Here is a 13,785-nt window from a genome sequence, read left to right on the forward strand (position 1 = left end):
CGTCAATTATTGAGTTAAATGGATTATTAGATGGATTTTAAAGGATAATTAAAGGTAAAATACTAGTTCTTACGTTTGTACTTTTGTCGTTCCCTGTTCTCGGGGAAATGATTTAAACATGGGCGCCATTGGTGCATCAGATCACACACGGCATACCCATAACATTATATAAAAAACACGTTCTGCGCGTCCTTAAATTCGTCGTCCGAAGTCGGAAAAGGTATTGCCCTGTATATTTTGTCAAATAACGTGTCAGTCGCTGCAATGGTCTGTTTACTCGTCAAAATTGTCAAGGTCGTCGATAGCTAAAGAAACTTCAGCGTACAGTTTATTTAGTATTGACAGACCTGTACAAAGTCACGCCAGTCAAAAATCATAAAAAGCGACATTTAAAGTTATGGTAGCCAAAACAAGGTCGTCGATGGTGTAGGCCTACATGTATGTTGACATCGACAGCATTTTGTCAGGAGCAATTGCCGCCATATTGGATTTTGATCATTTTCTTTCGAAAATAAAATGAACTATAGTAAAGTAAAATCATCTTTTCGCGGTCGTAATGTATTAAAATTCGCATACTGCGTAAAATTGAATGTAGGCATATGGTGATATTTTACTTGTTTTACAGTTTGTGTGTGAATTTTTTAAAGACTATTTTGCGTACCAGAACAAATACATGTACATCACTACGCATGGTTGCATTTGTTAGATTTTAAGCGCTTTTATGACTGAATTAATATTATTGTTAAGGTCATTAGATCTATTTATGTTAAATGTCACGTTGAAAAAATAAAATGGGATAAATAGAATACTAGGATTAGCGTTGAATACAGAGAAGTTTATGTTGCTCGGCTCGAACATCGAAAGATCTCGCCAAGGCTCGCGCTTCCGGCGTTCTAAGCCTCGCAACATAAACTTCTCTGTATTCAACGCTAACCTAGTATTCTCTATGTGTTGCATTATTACTAAATGTAAAAACGTCCAGACTCTCAGTAAACTATTGGTGCCAACCGACAAGCAAACAAGGTCCCAATGTGGCGTCCCAGTGACTAGTAATATTGCATGTAAAGGCCGAGTTCCCTCTGAAGGTCCAGTCGTAGCCGGTCATATGAGTATACATGTATAGATAATGTTGATTAGCAACGACATTTTTACGCAGACCACATAGTTACCATAGATTGTGCAGTTGATACGGTTGCCTGTCCACTGACCCACCGTGTTACACTCGAGCTGTGACACTCCACCAGACTGGTAATAGCCCGTTGCACAACTGTAGTTGACGAAGCTCCCGTAAGTGGTTCTGTTCTCCCCAATAAGTATGTACACACTGTTTTCCACAGATGAAGGGAGTCCGCAATCTAGAGTCGTCAAAGAACAACTTGTCGGAACTACTTGAACGTAAAATGGGAATGGACACTGTTGCGTAATTCGGTGGCATTATGACGCACCCAACTAGAAGGACCGATAATTGAAACGTATTTTGCAATTTAACACAATCGACGCGTTTCAAGTTAACAAAATCTTCGAATCAAAAGGATACATGCGTTCAACAAGATATGTTAGTCAGTCAAACGAATAATGATGGACCCTCCATAGGAGAGGTCCAATAACTTAATGAAACAAGTCCGATCTCATCTGTTGTCTAACGTGTACTAGTTTGTTTTCTTACAGATTTTAGCTAGTTTTATATATTGAAATGCAACACGATTGTCCGACGATTTTACAATAACAAGGGCTGTTTGTATAACATGCATGCCCCCATATGGGCTGTTAGTTGCAGTGGCAGCCATTGTGTGAATACGTTTTTTGTCACTGTGACCCTGACCTTTGACCTAGTGACCTCAAAATCAATAGGGGTCATCTGCCAGTCATGATCAATGTACCTATGAAGTTTCATGATCCTAGGCGTAAGCGTTCTTGAGTTATCATCCGGAAACCATTTTACTGGTTCTAGTCACTGTGACCTTGACCTTTGACCTAGTGACCTGATAATCAATAGGAATCATCTGCGAGTCATGATCAATGTACCTATGAAGTTTCATGATCCTAGGCGTAAGCGTTCTTGAGTTATCATCCGGAAACCATTCCCTGAACGGACCGACGGACGGACGGACGGACGGACGGACCGACGGACCGACCGACATGTTCAAAACAATATACCCCCTCTTCTTCGAAGGGGCATAATAAAATAGCAAACAATTGTTGCTCAGAGTCACATAAAAAATAAATATAATGAATGGTAGCACGTAGGTGGTTGTTAAATAAAAGCCAATGATGTTGCACAAAAACGCCAATTAATAAATATTGTTTATTACAAAATTCGGATGGTCATGCATTACCATCATTAAGAAAATAGCTTAAATGATTGCCGTTTCCGTCATATTATGATAAAATCAACTCCCGAAACTCACACTTTTATAATAAATAATCTGTAAGTCTATACAGTGAGTAAGCTTATATCGGCAGAGTCGGTTTTAGTCAAATAAGTATAATTTTAGCTGCAAGATATATTAAGTATTATATATGGATCAGATGATGCCATTTCGGTTTACTTTCTTTTAAAACAATTTTTTTTTAGTAAAATTCATTTTAATTATTAAATACGTACCTGCTATCTTATAGCTTTCTCCTTTCCAATGGGAATTAACTCATCCGGAATTTCAACTGGAAATCGGCCACCTCCATACCGTAATACAGGCCAGGTTAAACATAGAGCAATGCAACCTAGGCAAAAACCGGTAACCAACCCTCAATATTCTTTCAATATATATACAAAAATATTAATCGAATAGCGGGGTGGGAGTTGGGACTTAACAATCGCTGGTAAGTATTTAATAATTAAAATGAATTTTACTTAAAAATGTGTTTTAATGTCATAAATACGTTACTTGCTATCTAATAGCTGATTTTGCAGCTGCGGTGGAAGGCTCGTATATATTTTCCCATCACAGTTGAACCCATTAAAAAGGGTTATCAGCTAATGATAGCAAAACATAAAACAAGGGTTATCAGCTAATCTTCTTTAAAACGATATTAACTGTGACGTCTCGGACAGAGTAAATATGTCTATGTCGTAAAGAAGACACTACCGTTAGTGAAATCACAACAAGACCAAACACATACAAATAGTATTGTTGGCACTTCAGAAAAAGAAGATAAAAAGATGAAACATGTGGTCGGATTCCAACAGAAAACAGCTTGGAGCATGTCAAAAAGTGGGGTGTGATTAATATACGAAACAGACAGAGTCTTAATTCATGCGGTCAGATCCTAAAAAGGAATGAATCCTTAGATTAGAGATAAGAGTAAACCTTCCTTTGTCGAGGTCTAATCCCGATAAATAGAAACCGCAGACACATCTCCCCCTCCTTTTTAAGGGAAATGAAGAGTGTCTTTTTAGAACCTCGAATGGACTAACACTGCTGAGATAGAACTTCAAAGCCCCGATTGGCCATAGAAGTTTATCCTCATCTTCATGTCTACCAATTTAAGAAAAACTTAAAAACTTGAAGATTTTTAGAAGCCATATAGAGGAGTTGATATGAGTAAGTAATCCTGGCTGACACAACAAAGTGAAGACGACATTAGATTCAACTGAAATTGGTCGTCTTCAACATAAAAAGCATGAATTTCACTTCTCCGTATGGTAAAAGCCATAATAAGAAGGATGTGATGACTTACAAAAACCAAGGTATACAAAAGCTGCAAGAACTGCAAGACAAAACATCCAACAAGGCGTTGAAACGACCTTTTATGTGTAAGACGATAGAGAAACATTGATGTTCTTGCAAAGAACAAATAAGTTTCTGGTTTCAAGATACAAGGAGTGATAATATGTTCACCTTTGTGTCTGGAAGTAAACCACGACCGATGTGTGTTAGCTGAAACCATCCCAAAGCAGTCGTGAAAATGTGTTGTAAATGAAAAACAGCTAAACAAATTGCTCGCTTTACAAGATGTAGATGTGCAGGTGATATTCATTAGTTCATTAGAATACCACATAATTGAGAATATCAGGATAAGTTGTTCTAGCTGATCGTCCCTAACCTTCCCTGCTCACATCTGTATAAGATGAAAAGAAGATTGTGGTAGAATTAACTATATTCTTGCCAAGATAATCTTCTTGTCTAGACACCACTGAATAGTGGGAAATAATGACAAAAAGGTAGAAATCTGTGTCATTGAATAATCCCGAGATTAATTTCAATAAACTTAAAAATAAAGCTGAAACGGACGTAAGAAAGGACGTCTCATGAAAAAGACCGGTGACCGGACCGGTAAATACCGACCGGTGGCCGGAACCATTAGTCAAGGATGGGTGGGGAAAGAAATCACGGCTAGCCGAAATTTCCCACTCCCAACAGACTTGAAAATTGGTAGAATAGGAAAGTGTTGAACAATTATTTATGATTTACAGTAGCATTTTTCTTGAAACAATAAAAGGCGCCTTTAAAATTCTGGAGAATAAAGGTCGTCTAGTAATCGATTTGCGAAGTACGAAATATGATTGAAAGAGGTTCCTCCGGCATCGGAGGTGTGGTGGCGGAAAAAGATGAAAACCCTAGGAGTAACCTTAAGAAAGTCCACCCTTGCCGGTAAAATGCTTGGAAGTCTTCAAATTTGGCTTGATTAAGCATTTTACTTCAAGACTCCTAACCAGACGAATTCCAAAAGGAATACGACCAGTTATAGGAAGACGGCATGTTATGGCAAGAAGTGTAATAGAAGAAGAAATTTAAGTGGGAAAGGTTGTTCTTTCTAATGAAATGGTCTCCGACAAGGGAAAATTTAAGATGGAAAGAGAAGATGGGGTCCCTCCAGATCCTTTGCACCTAAGATCTGAGTTCAATAGCTCCCAAGCCATCTACAAGACTGTAGCCGTCATGCGGTCAATCTGGTAGGCAATCCTATGTATCAGAACTCTCTCAGTTATCAATTCTCCAACATGGAGTAAAAAACTGACAGAGTAGTATCAACAACTGGCATAGGAAGCGAAAGTGTCAGTAATCTTTTTGATTCCAGTAACTTGAAAACATGCACTGTCGTAGGAGCAATAGAAAAGCAGAAATCGACACGAAATGTCGTCTTGCTAATCCTGCTAGAGTCAAGTATGTGTCCCAACTGTTCCGTAACAGTGACTGCAAAGTCTGTAGCCGACAGGTAAAGGCGGTAAAAAAATCATCCTTCGGGTCTCGAATATAAATTATTGACATGATTAATAGAGGTCAAATAGTTATGTTCGACCTAAATGCTAGACTCCGAGCCCGCTTCAGCCGAACCATCTGCAAGACCAGTAGTCTGCATGTAGCTGGTTGAGACAGAAGTAGAAATAACAGATATAGGTTTTTCATAATCTTCTAGTATTAGTAATTCATAACCAGCACTAGAATGGATAGCTGATCAGGAAAATCAACCATAGACCAAGTCAGCGGAAATGATTTGGTAACCAACGGTCGCCAGTAGAACATCAGTATTGAAAAACACAAAATGTCATGTAGATTGTTGAATCCATAAAATATTATATTCATTACAATCATAGCCAGGGGTATACAACTATGTAATTTAGAAGATACCCGTGATACAATAAAATTGACCGATGAAAACACAGTGGAATACCGGTGATTGGTAACTGGTGACCGAACCGGAACGGTCAATGACCGGTAACCGTAACCAGGTGAACTGGCCAGTCATAATATGACCGGTGGCGTTACCAGTTAAAGACCGAAATATGGTGGAATTCATATGGTCTAACATCAATGTCGAGAACTGCTCGGAAAAGAAGAGCGAGCCAAAAATCCAATCCGATTGCGATGAGACATCATTAAAGCAGACGACAAAGATTCATTCGATGACGAAGAAGAGGATGAAGAATAGTCCGATGATGATAACGAAGAAGAGGATGAAAAATAATCCGATGATGATGAACGACTACTTATTCTGTCCGGTGACCAATGACCGGTAATATGACCGATGTCCGGTGATCGGACCGGTATAATATAACTGCGTCAGAATTGAAATATCTGGTGCAGAATAATAACTATCCACGAAGTCATCTAATACTGTTAACCGGAAAACAACAGTAGATTATCAGTATTAATAGGCATGAAGTGTCCATTGTAGTCGTAGTGGAGAAATGAACACCTAATCCCGAAGCCTGAAAGTTAAACGAACTAGTGTTCGTATACAAATACAGTTCGGTGACAGTAACATATGTGGATGACATAACGGAACCAACACACGTGGAATGGAGACATGATATTCCGTAAGGGAATAAAATGGAGTTCGTCGATTTGACCAGTAGGTACATTAACGCCTACGTGAGGAGTGGCGACGTCCCATATATCTGCGATGCCGAAATATTGTTCGGCTACGCTGGAAATAAGATCTCCTACAATATTGTCTCCGTAAGCTTTGATGTGATACTTTAGAGCGTATCGACGCCGAGAACTGCTCAATGAACGAGAGGTGTGTTCGATGACTATCCTGTTGTGCTCAATGAAGGAGAGGCGTGACCGATGTCTATCCTGTTGTGCTCAATGAAAGAGAGGTGTTTTCGATGACTATCCTGTTGTGTTCAATGAAGGAGAGGCGTGTCCGATGTCTATCCTGTTGTATCTATGGTGGCAGCTCGTTGACGATGAGGAGTCCTTCGACGAAGAAGGAGAATAGTCCGATGATGATGAAAAACTTCTTCTTCTGACCGGACCGGACCGGTGATGAACGGTGACCTGACCGGACAGGACTGGTAATGAACGGTGACCGGACCGGACCGGTGACCGGACCGGTAACCGGACCGGTGACCGGACCGAACCGGACCGGCCGGTCAGACGTCGATCAACGCAGAGCAAAAGGTCCGTGATCAACGTCCTCGGTGACGTACCGGTGATATCATGACCAGTGTTGTCACCGGATGATAACCGACGTCAGACAGTGGTCAATGTCCGTGACCAATGCAATTGGGCAAAGACCGGCGTATGGGGACGCCATATGGTCTGATGTTGACCGACTGTTGAATTTAATAAGCTCAGTACGGTCGACATCTTGCCCGGTACCTGGTGACTGATGCTGCAACTTGTTAACCATGGTCTGCGAAGTCACCGGGTATTTATCAACTCTTGTATCTGCGACCATCATGTAGTCGATTATATGAAAAACAAGAGCAAAACTAATTTTTCTAAAATAAAATTCATTTTAATTATTAAATACTTACCTGCTATCCCTAGCTATACCTTTTCAATGAGGGTTAGCTACTCCAGAAATCTTCAAGTGCAGGAATTCGGCCGCCTCTCCTACTGAAAACAGATCAGGTTAAACACAGTATAATGCAACTTAACCGGAAATCAAGAACCGTAACTCATCTTCCTTTTCAAATTAATTATGAAAATATAAAACGATTAGCGGGGTTGGGAGGTGGGACCGATAGCAGGTAAGTATTTAGTAATTAAAATGAATTTTATTTTAGAAAAATTTATTTTAATATCATAAATACATACCTGCTATCCCTAGCTGATTTTGGAGCTGTGGCGGGGGGTTCTCGTTATATTTTTCATCACAGCAAAAACCGATAATCAAGTTTTTCAGCCAGAGATAGTCGAAATGTGTCCTTATACAATCTTCGTAAGAACAGTATTGTACTTAGTTTCTGGATAGCACCAGTACATTACGCCATGGAAGTAACTACTGTTTGAGCAACCACAAAAGGACCCAACATATATAAATTGTCCTGTTGACACTCAAGAGAACGAAGATAGAATGAGGAAAAGGTGGTCGGATTCCTCCATAAAGTGGAACATTATAAATATACGCCCACGATGCCGAAAAAGCTCTTAATTCATGCGGTCTATTCGTTAACAGGGATAAATCCCTAGATGACAGAGAAGAGTAAGCCTGCCTTATGGTCGAGGCTACCAATCGAGAAATAGAAGCCGCAGACAAATCCCCCTTCCCATAGAGGGAGTTGATTCTTAGCAAGGAATCCTGGCTGACATAACAGATACGTTACAGATCCATCTGAGGAAACAAAACGAAGATGACCATCCTCGATAGAAAGAGCACGAATTTCACTTCTCCTTTTGTCTGAAGCCATAGTAAGAAGGAAAACTGTCTTCCAAGTTAGGAACTGTAAAGAAGCTTGATCTAGAAGTTCGTATGGAGCCTTAGTAAGAGAATCAAGAACACAAGCCAAATCCCATTTAGTGGCAAGCGTACGAGAAACAGGACGTTTGAGTTCCATAGCTCGAATAAGTTCCGAAATTGCTGGATCAGCACATACTTGTGATGACTTAGTAAAAGCCAAAGTATGCGAAATCATAGATCTGTATCCTTTGATGGAGAAAGTTTCTTATCATCAAAAAGTTATATGAGAAAATCTGCTGCACGTCTAGCAGAGGGATTAAGGGGGTCAATCTTCCCTCGAATACACCAATTAGAGAATACACCAATTAGAGAAGAGTTTCCAGCGAGCATCATAGACTGCTCTGGTGGACTTCCTCCTTGCCGAAGCAACGAGGGTTGAAGCCCTGACAGAAAATCGTTTCTTCTGCAGAGATTTCCTGATAATGGCCAAACGTGTTAGTAAAACATTGCTGGATCCGCATGTAGTCTGCCTCTTTGAGACAGAAGATCTGACCTGTAAGGGAGTTTTCTGGGATAATCGTACAGGAGACTGAGAAGATCGTTGAACCAAGCTCTCCTAGGCCACCAAGGAGCAATCAGGAGTATGCGACACGCACTCACCCTGTTTTTCGCCAATATTTGGGGAATCAGAATGGGTGGGGGATAGGCGTAGGCGCCCAGTTGATCCCAATCGAACGAAAGCGCATCTACTGCCCCCGCTGCTGGATCGTACACTGGACTGACATACAGTGGAAGCCTGTGGTTGTGTCTGGTCGCAAATAGATCGACCAGTGGAAAACCGAAAATGTGAAAGATCTGGTTGGTCACTTCTTGATGAAGTGTCCACTCTGATGGTAGCAACTAGTGTTTGCGAGACAACCCATCCGCCTGGGCGTTGAGGCGACCTGAAATATATTTTCCAAAAGAGAAATATCGAGCGTCTTGCAGAGAAGAAGTAATTCCTTGGTTTCCAGATACAGGAAGTGAGAATGTGTTCGCCCCTGTGTCTGGATGTAAGTTACGACTGACGTGTTGTCTGTTGACACCATCACACACGAGTCTCCAAGACGTGACTGGAAATGAGATACTGCTAGAAAACTGCTCGCATTTCTACATTGTTGATATGTAGCTGTGACTCCTGATGAGACCACGACCCTGAAATTATCAGACTGAGTGGTTCCAGATGAGCACCGCACTCTTCCTTGCTCGCATCCGTAATTAGGAATAAAGAAGGTTGCGGAGGAAGAAGGGGTACTCCTGCCAAGAGATTGTCCTCGTCTAGTCACCACTGAAGATGGGGTTCTAGTACTGGACAAATTGAAATCTTTGTAAACAGATTGTCCAGAGACCATTTCCAACACGCTGAGAGGTAATGCTGAAGAGAACGAAGGAACAGACGTCCCAACTGCATAAAGTCTGCTACTGAGCTCAGGATACCGTTGAGAGAGAGGACTTCTTGAGCTGTTATATGAGATTGGGACAAAACCCATTTGAATTTCAGCAAAAGGTCTGATATATGTTAACGTGAAACTCTGACCCAATTGACACGAGTCAAAAAAATCATTCCCACGAAAGTGAAATCTTGAGAAGGAATAAGATCTGACTTGTCCGCATTAAGAAGGAGTCCTAAGAATAGGAGTTCCTTTCAAAAGAATTCTATGTGATGCAGAAGCAAATGACGATCGAGCTGGTGTAACAGCCAGTCGTCGAAATATTGGAGAAGAAGGATACCCTGTACCCGGAGGTGTGCTCTGACCGCAGCCATTAGGTTGGTAAAGACTAGTGAAGCCGTTGCCAACCCAAATGGCATCGCTCGGAACTGGTAGACCTGGCCTTGAAAGGCGAATCGCAGGTACTTCCGGTAGTTGGAATGTATAGGAACATGGAAGTATGCATCTTCCAAGTCCAAGGACACCCCCGAGTGCATAGGTTTGATGGAGTCCCGTATGAAGGACGGAGTCTCCATTTTGAAAGTTGGTTTGAGTAGATACATGTTGAAGGCTTTTAAGTCTATTACTGGTCTCCAGGAACCATTTTCTTTTGAACAAGAAAAAGACGACTGTAAAATCCTGGAGAATATGGATATTGTACCCTTTCTACCGCCTGTTTTCCAGAAGAACACGAATGGACTCTGGAATATGAGGATGCGGAGATACCAGTTTTATGGGGACGCGTAAAAGAGGAGGTCTGTTCTCGAATTGAAAAGTCAGGCCTTTTGCAACAAGAGAATGAACCCAAGCGTCCGAAGTAATTTGAAGCCATCGATTTGAAAATGTAGAAGTCTGGCTCCTACTGGTATTTCCGGCATCGGCGGAGATGGTGGTAGAAAGGGTTGTTACCTAGGGCTGATAAGAAGGAGGCCCGCCCCTGCCAACAGGAGGTTTGGAATTCCTCTTATCTAGCTGAGGTTTGTTCTTTTTAGCAGGGTTCCTAAAAGAGGACCTCTGAGAAAAAGATTGTCTGTTACTTGGAGTAGATCTATTACAACCTGACCGAGGATTCCAGGAAGATTTTTAGAGAAAAGATTAGTCCTCTTAACCTTCTTAACTACTGGACCTGCCGGTGGTCTAGAAGCCGGTCTTTTAAAGGCCCCTTGGCGGTGTCCAGTGTTATTTTAAGAGAAGCATGAAGTTGACCATTTTTATCAGCTGTGACTGCTTCTTGTATCTTTTCACCGAAAAGAAATCCTGAGGAGAGAGGTGCTGCCATGAGCGAATTCATACGTGGCTCTAATAGAAAATCTTAAGGAAAAGACGAAAGGATAAGATCTCTACGAATCCTTAACATCTCCGACATTGAAGAAGCAGCATTATGTGAAAAGTTTAATGTCGTTCGGGATAAATGTATCAATAAATCCTGAAGTTCATCCGGAACCGAATTTGACCAATCACAAACAAGGCGCAAGATAGTTGCTAGCATTAAGTCTATTTAGTTAGATAGACATAACGCTCTTCTCTCTCATCCTTCCCATTGTTCTAAGATGGAATAAGGAACCGAAACCGATGTTGAAAAACTAGGTATGGTAAGCAACAGTTTATTCATGTCAGGATCCTGAATAGGTAATTTAGAGAAATCTAAACCAGAAAACGGATCAGGTACTGGAGGCTTATAGCTTCGAGTACGTTCCTGAGTTTTTGATTCGGAGAAATCTTTAGGTACTATACGTATCTCTCCTCGTTTAGGAATTGTTTTATTGATTGATTCCAACGACTGAAACACAGATTAAACTGAAGCACCAATCGGAAGACGTGTATCAAGGCGGGAACTCGCCTTAGTAACCCTGTTAGGATCAAATGTACGAACCAACTGCTCAGTAACCGAGATGGTCGAATTGGCAGACACCGCCACAGGTCGTGAACAATACTCTTCGCCAAGAGTCTGGAACATGAGCTCGTACATCTGATGAATGGGTGCTAAATAATGATCAGTATCATTATCCGCATCCGATTCATGCTCACTGTCAACAACCGGAAAGTCAACTGTACGAATAATAACACTGCCGTAGATCATACATTAAACAAAAGTTTATTCAAAACAGATAAAAAATAAAAAGACCATCAATTAGATTGACATACGGAACGTTTAAATCATTATTGCACACAATAGAAAATGATAAACAATATGTCAATGAATTAGAAGAACAAGCTTTGCACAATCTCGTTACACATAAGAAGAACACGCTTTGCACGTTCTCGCAATGTATTAGAAGAACACGATTTGCACGTGCTCTTTCGCGCCTGAAAACACCCAGCATGGTAGAAATCAACCATTCCATTAAATCTACATAAATTAATCCAAATGAGAAGTAAAAAGATAAATAACACAATTTATCTATTCAAAACCCCAATCCACCACGTGAAATAGATCGAAACAAGGGATGTGTTTGTCAAAAACACAATGCCCCAAAATGCGCCGCTTTGATTTTTTTTTACCTTTGACCTTGAAAGATGACCTTGACCTTGACCTGTCACCACTCAAAATGTGCAGCTCCATGACAAACACATGCATGCCAAACATCAAGTTGCTATGTTCAATGTTTCAAAAGTTATCGCAAAACTTTAACCAAGGTTAAAGTTTTGGGACAGTGTGACAAGATGACGGAAAGACAGACAGACATACAGACAGACAGACAGTCCAAAAACAATATGCCCCAGATCATTCGATCTAGGGGCATACAAACAATTTTCAATTCAGAGCCGAAAAAGACACGTATACACCTGGTCGATCCGGAAAGAATATTGAGGGTTGGTTACCGGTTTTTGCCTAGGTTGCATTGCACTATGTTTAACCTGGCCTGTATTTCGGAATGGAGGTAGCCGGTTGCCAGTTAAAATTTCGGATGACTTAATTTCCCTTAGAAAGGAGAACACTATAAGATAGCAGGTAACGTATTTATGACATTAAAAATATTTGACCGCTGTATGTACATTGTATTGCAATTCTGATAACAAGAAAAGCAATTAAACAAAAATTAAAAACGTTATAAAGTTAAATCTGACGCTTGAACACGACTTTGGTCTCATTGTTTATAAGAGAGGAGACTGGTACCCCAGTATGTGTAAACACATTTAATAATCACAATATGGCTTTATCTTCGAAGGCAAACAATTGCTTTTACATGAGACTTATATAGGTTAACATATTTGACAAGCTTGTAAGACATCTTTTAATATATTGGGAAGTAAAAAAGAACACAGGACCTTTTGACAATATTGTGGTAAATACTTTGATCATAAAGTATGACTGTAACTTTGACATGTGGTTAACACTGTAATAAGGTATTACTCACTGATGGTGTGGAATAACTCACTTTAACTTGGGTAAAACAAACTATTGTGGGATTATAACTAAATGTCAAAATTTCTAGATTCTCGGTAAACTGTTGGTGCTCACCGACAAGTAAACATGGGTCTACTGTGCCGTCCCAGTGACCAGTAGCATTGCATATCAAGGCCGAGTTCTCTCTAGAGGTCCGGTTGTAGCCGGTATTACAGGTGTACGACACTGTGGACCCGTACGTTGACCTCGTCACATTGACCTGGGTGTGGTTGTAGGTAGTTGGGGCTCCACAGTCTGAAATACACAGCTTAAAGTTGACTGGTCACATGTTCTATCTAAACAATACCTGTTTATTATATAAGTGAAAAATAATCAAACATGATTGGAAAGAATAATCAAGAACTTTTAATAATTGTACGAACACATAAACGATGAAAAACTTATTTCAAGCGAAATCATTGTTTTAACAATTAAGAATGATATCAACAAGAGCTTTCAGAGGACAGCGCGCTCGACTATTCGAGTGCTTGACAGTATAACGTAAGCCATCATGGGGAAATGGTTCATATTCAATAATTTATTAGACGATCTTTCAAAAATAAAAAAGGAAAAATAAAAAAAAAATGGAGGGGGGTAGGGGGTGAGAGGGGGGTATAATGTGGGGTGGGGTAATTTATTAGATGATGTTTTTAAAAAAATGGGGGGGGGGGGTATGGGGGTAGGGGGGTGGGGGTGAGAGGGGGGTATAATGTGGGGGGGGGGGAAATTTATTAGATGATGTTTTTAAAAAAATTGGGGGGGAGGTTGGGGGGGGGATTCTGGGTAGGGGCGTGGGGTATTGTTTGGTTGGAATACATTGTGGTATTCAGGTAAGTGTTGTTCTGTGAAAGTAAT

At 40.6% G+C, this 13,785-nt stretch overlaps 1 protein-coding gene across 1 annotated transcript in view; it reads right to left on the bottom strand.

The window, feature by feature from the left end:
• The window catches only part of LOC127860908 (uncharacterized), a 345,694-nt gene that overhangs the window by 299,515 nt on the left and 32,394 nt on the right, over positions 1 to 13,785 (bottom strand). Inside the window, exons 16-17 of the mRNA XM_052399220.1 lie at positions 13,006 to 13,185; positions 1,170 to 1,355 (exon numbers count right to left, since the gene is read on the bottom strand). Coding sequence (XP_052255180.1) covers positions 1,170 to 1,355; positions 13,006 to 13,185 — 366 coding nt within the window. The remainder of the gene's footprint in view (positions 1 to 1,169; positions 1,356 to 13,005; positions 13,186 to 13,785) is intronic.

This window comes from Dreissena polymorpha, chromosome 15 (assembly GCF_020536995.1).
Source record: "Dreissena polymorpha isolate Duluth1 chromosome 15, UMN_Dpol_1.0, whole genome shotgun sequence".
NCBI lineage: Eukaryota > Metazoa > Mollusca > Bivalvia > Myida > Dreissenidae > Dreissena > Dreissena polymorpha.